Raw genomic sequence first — 13,307 nt, 5'->3', positions numbered from 1 at the left:
ATTCTTGTGCACCTAATCCAATGGTTACCTGTTCCTTCCAATGAAGGCAGCCCTCCTGGCTCTCCCTTCACCTAAGATGACAGAGGAGACTCAGGCTTCTGACAAAACCCCACAGAGTTCTTTTTTCTTACATATCAGCATCAAGACCTCTGTCAAGTTTTGTTTCCCCCTCACCACCACTAATTCCATGTACAGGCTCTGTAAGAGCCAGAAACTCTCTTCTTCCCCTTAACTATGTGCCATGAGAAATGGAATAATTTAATTCTGTGAGGATGCTTCAATATTTCTTATATTCAAATAAGTCCTATTTAAGACAGGGATCAAGTGACCGAGCTGCCACCGCCAAGATCATTTCACTGGGCAGTGGAACATAAATGAGGTTTCCTTTGAAACCGCTAAGGAGAAACTATCAACGAGAATAAAATAAAACAAACGAACAAAAAAAGCACTGTTAAATTTCAAATGGCAATGATGAGCTCCCTGTGAAGGGTTCACATGGCTGAAATTTGGAAAGGTATCAAGCTAATGCTCCACTGGCCTATTTTCACTAGACATTTATGCACTAACCGAAGCCTCAAGGTATAATGCCACTCTCAGTACAACCATCAATAAGATTTTCAGTTTTTATCCATCCATTCATTTTCATCAAACATTACGTGCTACTGAAGCCTCAAGGTACAGTTTTGCCATCCACACACAGATCAATTTTTTTAGTTTATATTAAGCTAGAGACTAGAGCACCATTTCCAAGGCCACATTCTATGTATGGAAGAAGCACCACCTTAAGCCACTCATAATATGAATTTAAATACGGAAAAGCAGGCAAAAGAGAAACTGCAGCTTCTTCCTTGTAACTCAAAATGTTCCACTGCGCACAATGAAAAAGTATTCAATGCCTTGCCACTCCCCTCTGGAGAATTACCCAACTTTGGTGTTTGGGTACATGTACACAGCTCTAATCTCACTTCAGGGAGAAATACCAAAATACCACGATGTCCCTTGGACTCTCCGCTCACTGCAGTTATGACACTATTCAGGTCACAATCCTCAGTTTAGGAACTGCTGGTCAGGTGCTTTCTATGTGGCTATTTTGGCAGAGGTACACATACCCTTCTTTCATAAGTGACTTAGTCAATGCTACTTCAGAACTGATGACAGCAGTGAAGTTTTATGCTTCAAGCATGTAAAACCTTCATATGTTTAAAACCGTACTCCAGAATTTCCTATTGAAAAAGTACAGACCATGTCATGATGAAGGTCTAGCTTTAAAGTACATTTGTGCTCTAGCAGCACCACCATAGTATGAGACATGAAAACACAACCCTTATTCAGAAAACCAGTAATAGATCCTGTTTGTCAAATGAACACTCATTTATGTCAAGCTGGCTCTTTCCAACGCCAAGTCCCTCAGCGCTAGCTTGCTGTGACATTTGGAATGTCCTAGTTTAAAAGTGAAATGGAGCCAGCATCTGTTCCCAATGCAGAGCACATGTTATCTTGCACTCTAAGCGGATTTAAAAACTACTCTTGATTTTCTGGGATAGTGTTTACATATTTCTGAAGTTGCTCCATGAAAAGATGGCAAGTCCAGTTTATTTGTACATAGGTTATTCTGCTGGATTGACTATAAACTCTGCATAATGATTTGGTATAACTTTCAATCCACATCTCAACATGCTGTTTTTCCAGCAACCAGAATTCTCCATGCATCATACAATAAACAGGTCTATATACAATATGCACTGAATTAACTTTCATCAAGGTATGTTAAAAATCTTGAAGATTAATTAAAATCTTGAAAAACATTTGTTAGCTACATAGACTGACTGTGACCCTATTTTATAGACGCTGAAGCTATGACACAGGAAACTGAAGCAATTTATCAAAGGAGAGAGTGAATCAGCAGTACTGCCAGAAACCAAATCCATTGGTGTGACCTCCAGTCCTTTGATCAAGGCCCTGTATTATATTTCCTTATTGTTTTGTACTACTCTATAAATGCAAAAAAAAAATGATAACTCTTGGTTCTGTCAATGTTTAAAAGATTACCTTTGAAGTTACTATGATCAACTACTTCATTATGGTTTAAGTTAAAAACAGATAACTCATATTCTTCTCTGCTCTTAATGATACATCGCTATATAGAAAACACAAAATATTTTAATTTCTATGAAGAGACTTAGTTGCCATTTTAATAGGCAAGAGTTTGCTATTATACTAAACACCCAGCATCAAATGACTTGGTGTTAATCAAGCATGCACTCAAATCCTAAAACACACTTGAGAACAAGCTTCCTGTATTAAGAAACACAAAACTTGCACATACTTAGACAGAAACTACAGAAGACAGGACATTATGCCCTGAATTACAATCCAGCAAGCCTATAATACCTTCTAGTGAGTATATTGATACAAAATTTGACCTCAAAAGAAACACAAAAAGAGATCTGATGAAGTAAAAATGTTCAGCGATGTTATCTATTTTAGGGTAATTAATAAGCATTTTGCAAAAGACTTCTGTTCAGGTTTGCTTCTACTGAATCTGCAAGAGTAAATTAATATAGGTAACGGCACAGATAAGACTTGTTTGCACTAGTAGCAATGTGTGTAATAAACTTTCAAACATATTTCAGATTCTAAAAGTATCCACTCCTGAATATAAGCTTCCACCGGGCTCCCATCACTGGTAAGGCTATAAGCATTTGAGCTTTAAACCAATGTGTTTCATTTCCGTTTGATATTTACCATGTTTTATGCTGGAAAGATACTTAATGCATAAAATACAATTGTGTTAGTATCAATTTTCAAAGCTGTTCTCAGTGGCAAAAATGTGGCATAAAGTACAACTACCTGCCTTTGAGAAGGCATTTTTCTGCATATTCTAAGCGCTAACTTTTGAGTGAGTATGCTATACTGACTAGTACTAAGTGGATTTCATTCACAAGTACACCATATTCCAACAGCTATCCTGTCCCCACTTATGCAGCCCATAGTAAAGTTTTCCATATTGCTCTTGCCACAGATTGCAGCTGAGCAGAAGACAAAATGAGCATGTTTTTGTGACAGGAGAAAAAACACCAGTTTTCAGAAATTTTGATTTTGATTCAATCCTTTAAAGTAGTCCAATGATCATATACAAACTACTCACTGAGATAAAAGGCATTTGAAATTTTTATATTACGTCACGAATATTTCCAGTTTCTACAGAATAGAGGACAAAAATTCATATGATAAAACAAAGAAAAGCTGTATCTATGTAAAAGACAACAAAAGGCCAAAGGATAAGGTATACCATCTTACTCTTCTCAACACAAAACTATCTGAAATAGCTAAAGTGTGATTAAGTGGACATATGATTAACCAAATGCAAAAGCATTTTCTTTTTTCTCCACCAGCACTAAAATATGCTTTCCAAGTAAACAACTTCAAAATTCTAGAACAGATACCAACAAAAAACTGAATAGTTTTCAGATCAAGAAAAATACACTTGAGCTCTGTTTTCTTCTCATCAAATGAATCAAATGAGGCTTCCATTAACTGAAGGCAAAAAGAAATATTATGCAGACTGCCACAAGCTTGAGTAAACAGCATTACTGTAGGTTTCAACATGTTTTTGGAAATGCTTTTCTCTGACTTTGAAAAGTCTTCATCTGAAATAGTATGTGGAATGGTAATATATGTTGAATATTTTATTGTAAAAATGTTATTAACACAATAACCCAGACAATCCTTATGACACTTTGGGAAATACACATCACATCGGGTACTCTGCTTTCTTTCCTCAAGTACTACTTATTTGTGCAACACCCAAGGTTAATTAGGAGGTCTACTTTTCAGCAAGAACAGGCAATATCTAAGAAGCTGCAACAGGGGTATGACTCTACCCCAGCACAAAAGTTAAGACTGCCAGCAGCAGAACCATGATCTATCATCTCCAAGAACTCAGACAAAATTAATACTGGAGCATGGAAAATCATTAGCAGAAGGAAAGAAAAAGTTCCTGGAATCTGCTCTTAAGAGAAGCACATTCCTAGCAGGCACATCCTCTTACAGCTAAGATGCATGTTCCCAATACTGCTGCCAGTCCTTCCATTACCTTTAAGTGTCTATCAGAGGCTGCTGCTTCTTCAAATCAGCCAGCAGAACTCATCACATGAACACCCTCTAGCCCACTTTAGACAAAGGTTCTGCAGTGAATAAAAGCCTACTATTTAAAGTTGTTTAAACTAACTCAATACCCCGTTTCAAAAGGATTAAGAAGGGATTATACAGACGTTTACCAGCATATCTAAAGAGACATGTCTTCCAGCAAAAAAGCAGAGCCTGCCTGTCCCACAGGGCTGTCTCAGTGAAACTGAGAATTTGGACAGGGTGGAACTGAATTAAAGCATTTACTACTCTGCACACCTAATTAAACATACCATTTAATCCTGGGTAGTATAGGAATTATACACTGCAGAGTTTGGGGAAAGATGTGAAATAGATATACATACCATAACAGACAACCCTGTGAGATTACAAGTGTAAACACTTGGAAATTGCCCAGGGTTAGAGTTCAAAGACAGACGACATTGAAAATTGAGTTAAAGTAGAAATCTGAGTCTTGCTAGTAGATGACTATTAAGTAACATTATGACATAAGTTGAATTATCATTGGGCATTTAAAAACAAATGAAAAAAGACTATTTTTAAAAGTGGTGTTGCATGTTGCATTACACTATATGTATTCATCCTAGACGACTGATCAAAAAACCCCGTTGTTTAATTCAAGAGACTTTTTTTACTGAAGAGAGTCTTCAGCACATAACAGTGTTTTTAAAACAAATTTTAAAAGAATCATTTTTCTTTGTTTCCTAGGAAAGGTAAATAATGGGACCAACACTACAATAATAACAACAACAAAGCCATGTAACCTAAATAAAGAGGTGGTTTTGGTTTGTATAATATTGGTGAAGTTTCAGTAGTTCAATAAAGGTCAAACAAACATCACTAATGGTTCAGAATGCATTCAGTTCACAGGAAAGAGAAGGAGGAATCCTCATCTTCCTCATGATATCTCTTAAATAGGGAGCAGCAGCATTAATAACGCATTCAGTTTTCCTGAGGAAAGCCTGCAAATCCTTGAAGAACAAAATGAGGAAAATAAGATATTAGAATCTGAGTCACATCAGTGAATTTTATCTCATGATATTCACATTCAATATTTAATGATTCAACACATACTAAAGCATTTGGAACATATCTGAATCAGCAACTCACTAAGCCTCAAAGACACAAAAATGCTGAGAGTCGCACTTGATCAGTGAAAAAATCCAGCTTTGTTGAAAGCTGGCATACTTTATATCTGAAGTGATCTTTTTCCTTACTGCTGGGACAGGACTAGTCTCAAGTGTCAACAAGTTGACTTGATACGTGATCAGTCGTATCCCGCTAGACTATTTTGGGCACCTCCATGGACAGAAGATTAGGACTCACAAGCAAAGTTGCAAGAACTCTTGTATTGCAGTGCGACAACTTAGAAGTGACTAAACACAGAAAATGCTTAATGGTCTACCCTAATGCAGTTAATGGAAGCAATCCAACTGGAAGGTTACAGCAGAAAAAAAAATAAAAAGGACATCTGAAGTGATCTCCCACATCACTGCCTTATCCTGAAATACAAATCCAGTACACACAGTACACAACTTGTTTTTGCAGCAAGAGACAGCTTTCATGTATCCAAAGCTCATTATTACAAGATCAAGGTGCAACTTAACTATGAAGCTGTCTGAAACATTCAGTCTCAAGACACAGGCAGTTACTTACAAAGCAAATACATTCATTGTACAAATATTGTCCTTAAAAGCATACAATGTAAATTCAATGAAATATTGCAATAAAAAAATGAAGATCTTTTAAGTGCACACAAATCTTTACAGTCTCCAGCTGTTTGCATGGGAAGACCCAGACTCCAAAGGATATAAAGCAAATACATTTGCATCCTGAGTATAATCCAAATAATAGAATTATACATGCAAAGCCCTGCGACTACAACACACATAGACTCATACTTCTTGCAACCATTAACACATGATTAATGTTCAGGGCACAGATGTTACACATAAAGTTAATCCCGTAAAAACGAAAAGTAAAAGTACAGCTGCATAATTCAGGTTATGTCAAGCAGAGCTGACAAAACTGTAGACAGATTAAAAGGCCTCTTGAATTGCTGAATGACAGAAAAATCAACAATTTTTGATCATTTCCTTCTAGCTCCATTTAGGCTAGATAAATTTGTATGCAATGCCAGAAATCCCTCTTCCACTAATGTTTTCGTGCTGTACGTCAAGATACAACAGCAGCAAAAATGTCGGTGATTTAGAAAATTAAAACATCAGAGTTCAGTAAGAAGGTTCATTGATAAAAACATCTGATCTGGATGGTACTATTAAAAAAATGAAAAATACAAACCCTAAAGAACACACTTCAGCAAAGTAGTCTCACCAAAGAACATAATAATGTGCTCTGTGAGGGTTTATAGTTTTTCACAAATTGATGTTACAACATAAAAAAACCCCAGAATTTGTGCTCCTATCAATCCCCAACATCCTAATATCGCACATTGGAAATTATTCTCTTATTTCAGGACAGAGTAACAGAAAGTACTGAGTAACCCCTGATCCTGCCTTTTTTTTTTTTTTTTTAAAAGAAAATCTATTAAAGTGATTGTCAGCACTTCATCACTGAGTAGGAACAAGGTGGTACAACACTGAGGAGGCAGAAGCAGTAACACAAACCATAGCAATCAAAGCACAAAACACAAGGGGAAGATGTAACTGCTAACAGGTCAATGATATTGTTAAATATAAGCAAAGATTTATAAGATAGTAGCAAAACAAGCTATCAAATTTACATAGCGTAGTGCTACATGGCTGTATCACTTGCAGGTCCAATTGGCTCCTGCGCCTCCACTTCCATACCTATAAATGAAATAATCCCAAAGAAAACAGAAGGCTGATTAGATTGAAATTAAAACTAAGTATTCAGCACTCAGACACCAGAAATACTCATCCAACCTTAATCCTGCCTTCCAGCTCACATCTCTTTCTGGTTTTCTGTTATGTACCAAATTATAACCAGTCACCTTTTCTTTATTTGTGCCTTGTTCAGATGAATCTGCTATGCTGCATTTTTATTTTCCTTTACTGATAGTGTGCTACTTTCTACAAATTATTCTATTAAAGCATTTTAAATGGCTGTCTTTATTATCTCCGTTGATTTATTTGGAAATAGAAAAAGAGATCATTAATCTTTATATGCTAGGATCACCTCCAACATTTTTTAAAAAGCTGTTTTATACATATGCATTGTGCCTTTCTATTCCTTGGTGCCAACTTAAATGAGATCGTATCGTGGAATTCGTTTTAGATATAGTCTCTTCATTAAAGTCCTCTAAATTCAATTTGTTATCAAGAGGTCTTGATGACATATTGCTCTTTCAATTGCCCATCTCTAATGATTTAAGGACTACAGTCACTAAGTCTTGCTTTTATTAACAGGGAAAAAAAAAAAACCCAGAGATATCCAGCTTAAGGCAACACCTGATCACTGTACCCTGCTGTGTTTTTTACAATTAAAGAGTAACATAATTTTTCTGCAGTGCTCTTACATATCTTACCCTTTTCTATAATATACAGCCCCTGAAAATCCATCAACCATACCAAATTTCCTGCCTGACGTATTACACTGAGCATATTAAAGATGTTTGGCTTTGTTCCAAAGATGTATTTTCCTCTAATTCATTCATTACACTGTGAACTTCAATTCTGACTCTGCCCATTTCTATTATTCAGAAAACATCACTAATGAAACAAATTTGGAGAGTTCAACTGCATATTTCTAAAATCTTCAGTTAGTCTAAGTTTCACAAAGTATTTGGTGTGTGCCAGAATATGACACTACAGAAGTGGTTTTCTGGGCAGTGGAAAATGCTGCACATCAGGAAGCTACACTGTTTACATTAAAATGGCAGACGATCATTTGTGTCCTCACAATCAGACAACCAGGTAAATGTATAATGGTCCCTTTTCAAGCAGCAGTTAATTTGCTAGCCTTGTAGAAAGAAAAACAAAATAAACCACCTCTACCAGTTCTGGGTTTTAGCTGTGACAGATGCAGTGTTTCTAATTCATGCTGGAAAAGAAAACTAATGCCAGAGGTTTAGGACATGAAGTGTAACAGTGCACCTGGAAAAAACTAAACATCACAAGTACTATGTAAAGAATTAAAGAAGAAAGGCTAATTAAATATTCTGTGACTATTGCAAAGTCTGGAAGAATACCAATTACAAAGCTTATAATTTTAAATCTGTTTTAAATCTGTTTGACCATTCTTCCTCTGCATTATTTCCAAAAACTAAGATACCATGTGTTAAAATACAGCTGCAGCAAAAATAGGGGGGAAAATCTCTTTTTATTTGCCTTCCATAATGTTCAAGCTTCCATCTCTGCTGTTTTTCATCTGTTTGTTTGTCCAAGGAAAAGCAAGAGAGAGAATGAAAGTTTCCAGTATTTTAAGAAATTAGTTTCACTCTCCCACCCTGGGCAACATATTTTGGGAAGAACTAAATGTTCAACAACAGCAATATCCAATTCTATCTACAGTGAGCTACTACTAGTTTTATAAACCAATCAGGTAATGAATGTAACACAGTCAATATCAAAACTAATCGGTTGCCCATACATGTAACAGCTATTCTTGCTTATCCTGTTTTTCAACCCTACCTATGAACAGGGCATTAACTTACTTGAAAACCATAATTAGTTTTGGTTTTACTATGGTTCATCTTGGTAGAGAGGTCAAGCTACTGACACATGATTAGTTTAGTAAGTTCTCTCTACCTACATTATAATATATTTACAGTTCTCTTTGTAGCAATAGCTGATGTGCTGATGAAACTTCAAAAAATTTGACTACAATGAACCTAACTACTAGTTTCCTTACAATTAATTTATGAATTTCAAACCTTTGCCAAATCTTAAAAAACAGGATGAGAAAAAGTTAGGAAGATATGAAACAGTTTTTAAAGAGAGGTGAGGGGAAGCTTAGAAGATAGCATCACAACACTATTTCTAAGAAATCTGGTAAGCTTAAAAATTTCATATCACAGGGAAAGAAGATGTTAGAAAACATTATGTGAACAAGGATATCAGAGATTAGGGAGAACTGACTTATTCTGATATTGAATCAGTACCTTCTGTGCAAACTATTTTAGACTAACAGATTTTCTCTGGATAACTTGCTATGCCAGTCAACAACAAGGGGGGGGGGGGGGGGGGGGGGGGCAAAAAAAAAGTCTTCCTCCTGGCCATACAGAGCCATTCTCAGAATCGCGGCCCTTCACAGAAAAGCAAACCCATCACATTAAATACTTCACAGGAATTATGAACTCACTTCTTTCTTGCAAGAAACCCACGCTGCTATTTCTCTAGTCCAATTATTATATGCTATACTTCATCCAGATAGAGGCCTTTACTGTGATGGCACAGAACACTTTACCTGCCGTCAGAACTGACATGTTCATTGGACACCACAATATTGCTCCAATGATACAAAATTGCAACGAAGATTTGGGGATTCTTGGGAAAGTATCATGACTGAATAATTACATTTGCCAGTTTAAAAGCAGAATTTAAATGGGATACGGCAGTTTACTACCTATGTTCTTCAGTGTAAAAGCACTGTGGTGTTGTTAATGACTGAAAGTAGCCTGAAACTCAGTTTCCATCCCTGATCCAAGAGCAGGACTCCTCCCACTAGCATTAGTGTAGGATGATGCCCACACTCTGTTGAAGAGTGTTACTGACAGCTGCCCCAAGGCTTGACTTTCTCTGGAGACTTCAGACACAAGCACTGTTTGAAATTGAGACTAATTAGCCTACAAATGCTGAAGAAAAGGAAGCTAACAGATACATTGATAAGACTCACATTTTCCCTCTATCATCACAGCAGGAATTCTTACCAAATGATAACATCTGAAGGACACGTCCCACATACGTACATATTGCCCTGTCTCCACAAGACTTTCCTCTGGAACACTGTCCAGAACTGACTAGGTTTCAGAGCAACTATTTAGACATGTTGCAAAATCAGACAGAGTTTTGCAAGAACAGAAATTCCAGGAGTGAACTATCTGCGTGGAAAGGTACAGTATGATGCACAGATCCTTCCTGGAGCAGCTGTTTTTGAAAGCTGAAAGAGGCTATAAATAGAGTGCCATTTGATTCCCAGTTCACATGAAGGGAAAACACAGAGTAAATAGGAAACACTAGTTAGTTCTCAGATGCCTTCCTTCAATATACAGATGCCTTCAATATTCCCCATATTTTACATTGTAGCATAAGAACACTATCCAAATGAACAGTTCACTATGCAAGTATCATTCACACGTACACATCTTCCTTCCAACCCATTGTGAAATGCATTGTTAGTTATGGACTTGCTATCAGGTTTCTCCTTTGATTCGCTGGCTGAAAAAGAGCAGCAGACAACAACAATACATATAACCTACTGTATTTTGCACCAGTAAAAAAATGCACACCGGCAATGCCTCAAGTCTGTGAATACTAAATCAAAATTAAATGTTTGACTTGTTCTGTCAGACTGTTGAAACAGTATAAAACCAGTAAGAAACTCTGCTTCCCATTCAGACTAGATTAGCAATGACCAACAATCAATGTCACCCATCTGACTACACTGTGATCTCAATCTGTGTCTAAACAAAGCTCCTACATAGAACTGCTGAAGTTTGAGAGAGAAAAGACCCACATATACACTAAACTGCACATAAAAAGGCACAACAACAGGCCTGTCATCTGGTAAATCTGCACACGTGCAATCACACCTGACTAGCAGCAAAATTAGTGTGTCTATTAAGACCATAAATGCCATATTGAATACAAGTGTGATGGCTCTACAAGACAAGAACACCATGTACTAACTCTTTTTGCTAAAAGCAGAAGTCAGTAAGGACTGAGCAACTCTTACCACCATCAATGCAGATTTTAACATTAATTCAGTGGGAAGCCTCTCCCAGGTCCTACTTTCTCAATGCTATAAAGCTACCAAACATGTTTAGGTTAAATAAAAAACATTAAATATGAGACCTTAACCTAGTCACCAGAGGGTTTTTGTTTTCAACTGAAGTTACGCACACCTTATGGGAGCAGTGTCCAGAAAAGAGATCTTAATAAATCCAGAAGGATCATTTCTATTGATCAAATTTTAATTCTTCAATTGTCAGAGACATAATCATGTAAAAGCAAGCCCAAAAGGTCTTACGGTGCCTCTTAAAAATCTACACATGACAGTGCTATTTTTAACATGGAGCTTTTCTGCTCCAACTGGAGTCAGCAATAAATAAATAAATAAACAAACAAATTCCTTAAGTATCTAGTCAGAAGGATATCCATGTTTGATCACTAGAAGTTAGGACAATCCTCAGCTAAGACTTGGCCCAGCACAGCTGTCAAGGTGTAACAAAAGTAAAAACCAGTTAGACCATTAGTGTTCAACCTTTTTTAATTTTAGGACCTCAAACTTTTTTCCAAAGGACTTATGTGCATGTAAGTGCTATACACACATACATCTTCTCTATAATAAGTGGAAACCTTGAGGGAACAGCCTTGCTTTTCTCAATTACCTTTTGTGGATTACCAGTGGTCAGGGACCACAGATAGAAAACTAGAGTTAAGCATGGTAATGTGATATGCCACCTTAAATTCCACCAGGAAACCAAATGAAAACAAATACCAACCACGTCAGAAATGCTCAGGAGGTACAGTAAGATACACTTTTCACAATGCTGTGAATAAGTTCTATCTCAAGTACTCAACATTTCGACCCAAAAGCAGAATTATTTTGACACACAAGCACAAAGGAAAGTGTTTGCAACCAATAAGCTGTCCTCCCTGGCGAGCACCCCTCCAAAAAAAAAGTGTCAGTATGATAATATGCATGCTATGATATATGTAATCGACTGCCACACCTCCAAAAACGTGAACAAATTTTTTTTTAAATATTTTTGGAGAAGGAGACACAGATGCGTGCAACCTGCGCCATTACAAAGAGTATCAATAGTTCTTTTACACGAGAGAAATCTCCGCGAAGCCTCGTAAACTGAAACTAACACTATTTTTAACTTACGGTACTTAGAAAGTGAAAATAACCAGCTTAGCGTTTGAAAGAGACAGCAGCAGGAAGCTGAAGCGTTATCTGGAGAACCCCCCCGATGGCTGCAGAGCAGTTGTGAACACAAAGACGAAACCAGCCGGCACCGAACACGTTCAAGCGGCTCTGCCCAGCACTCGCCTTTCAAACCCCAGGAAACACCTCAAATCCCGGAGAACAACCGCGCCATTATCCCGGCATTTACGTGCTCTGTGAACAACCTTCCGAGGCTCAGGGCCGGTAAATCCGGAGCCTGTTCAGCCCGGGGTATAAACCGCGGCTCCTGGTCTATTTTGAGCCGCCGCCCAACTTCCCCGCTGTCTCTCCCTCACGCAACAGTTCCTTCGCGGAGAGAGAGGAGCGGCCGAGGGCCCCGGGCAGCCGAGGCAGCGCATGGAGGTAGCCGGGGGCCCCGCCGTGCCCCGGACCCCCGGCGAGCGCGGAGGGCTGGGAGGGGGAAGGCGGGGGGCCGACCCACGCGGGGCACAGGAAACTTTGGAGCCGGCAGCCGCCGCGGGACAGCCCGGCCGAGGGGAAGCGCAACGAGCCGGCAGCGCCGGGGCGGCCCGGCAGCCCCCCGCCGCGCCCCGCCCGCGGGGGAAAGGGGAGGCGGGGAGGGGGGAATCCGCTGTCACCTGCCCCCGCCCCGCCGCGGGGAGAGGGGGCGCCCGGCCCTCTCTTCTCCTCGCCGGGGGAAACAGGGGGCTAAGAACGGCTCAACCACGCCCGCGCCCGCCCTTACCCAGGTAATGCCTCCGCAGCAGGCCGGGCTCCTCCAGCCCCAGGCTCCGCTTCCGCACGTCCCACAGCAGGTGGGGGCAGTGCCCGCGGGACATGGCGCGGAGCGGGAAAGGAGGGGTGTCGGGCGCTCCGCGGGTACTGGCCGCTCCGCGCGATCACCATGGAAACCGACCGGCCGGCCGGCGCGCCCGCGCGCGGGGAGGCGGCGGGGGCGGGGGGCCGATCCTCCGCGCCCGTCTCGCGCCGAGGCACCGACGGCGAGCGAGCGGCAGCGCGGCCGGCGGAGGCTCCGCGCCCCGCCCCCGTGCACGGGCGCCCCGCCCCTCCGCGGCGCCCCGCCCCCGCCGCGAGGGAGGGGG

At 39.7% G+C, this 13,307-nt stretch overlaps 1 protein-coding gene across 6 annotated transcripts in view; it reads right to left on the bottom strand.

Annotated features, from left to right (window-relative positions):
• The window catches only part of DCAF6 (DDB1 and CUL4 associated factor 6), a 93,920-nt gene extending 80,662 nt beyond the window's left edge, over positions 1–13,258 (bottom strand). For 3 of the 6 annotated variants that reach the window (XM_065649758.1, XM_065649607.1, XM_065649816.1), the window contains exon 1: positions 12,950–13,253. In XM_065649758.1, the coding sequence (XP_065505830.1) occupies positions 12,950–13,043 (94 nt within the window). In that variant the 5' untranslated portion in view covers positions 13,044–13,253. Of the gene's footprint in view, positions 1–12,949 lie in introns of all 6 variants that reach the window. The other 3 variants (XM_065649687.1, XM_065649520.1, XM_065649895.1) reach the window with 3 other exon arrangements.
• Positions 13,259–13,307: the final 49 nt, after the last annotated feature.

Source organism: Caloenas nicobarica, chromosome 1, assembly GCF_036013445.1.
Source record: "Caloenas nicobarica isolate bCalNic1 chromosome 1, bCalNic1.hap1, whole genome shotgun sequence".
Classification (NCBI taxonomy): Eukaryota; Metazoa; Chordata; class Aves; order Columbiformes; family Columbidae; genus Caloenas; species Caloenas nicobarica.
Note: the sequence above shows the minus strand (reverse complement) of the source record. Positions and strands in the feature narration are given on the sequence as shown.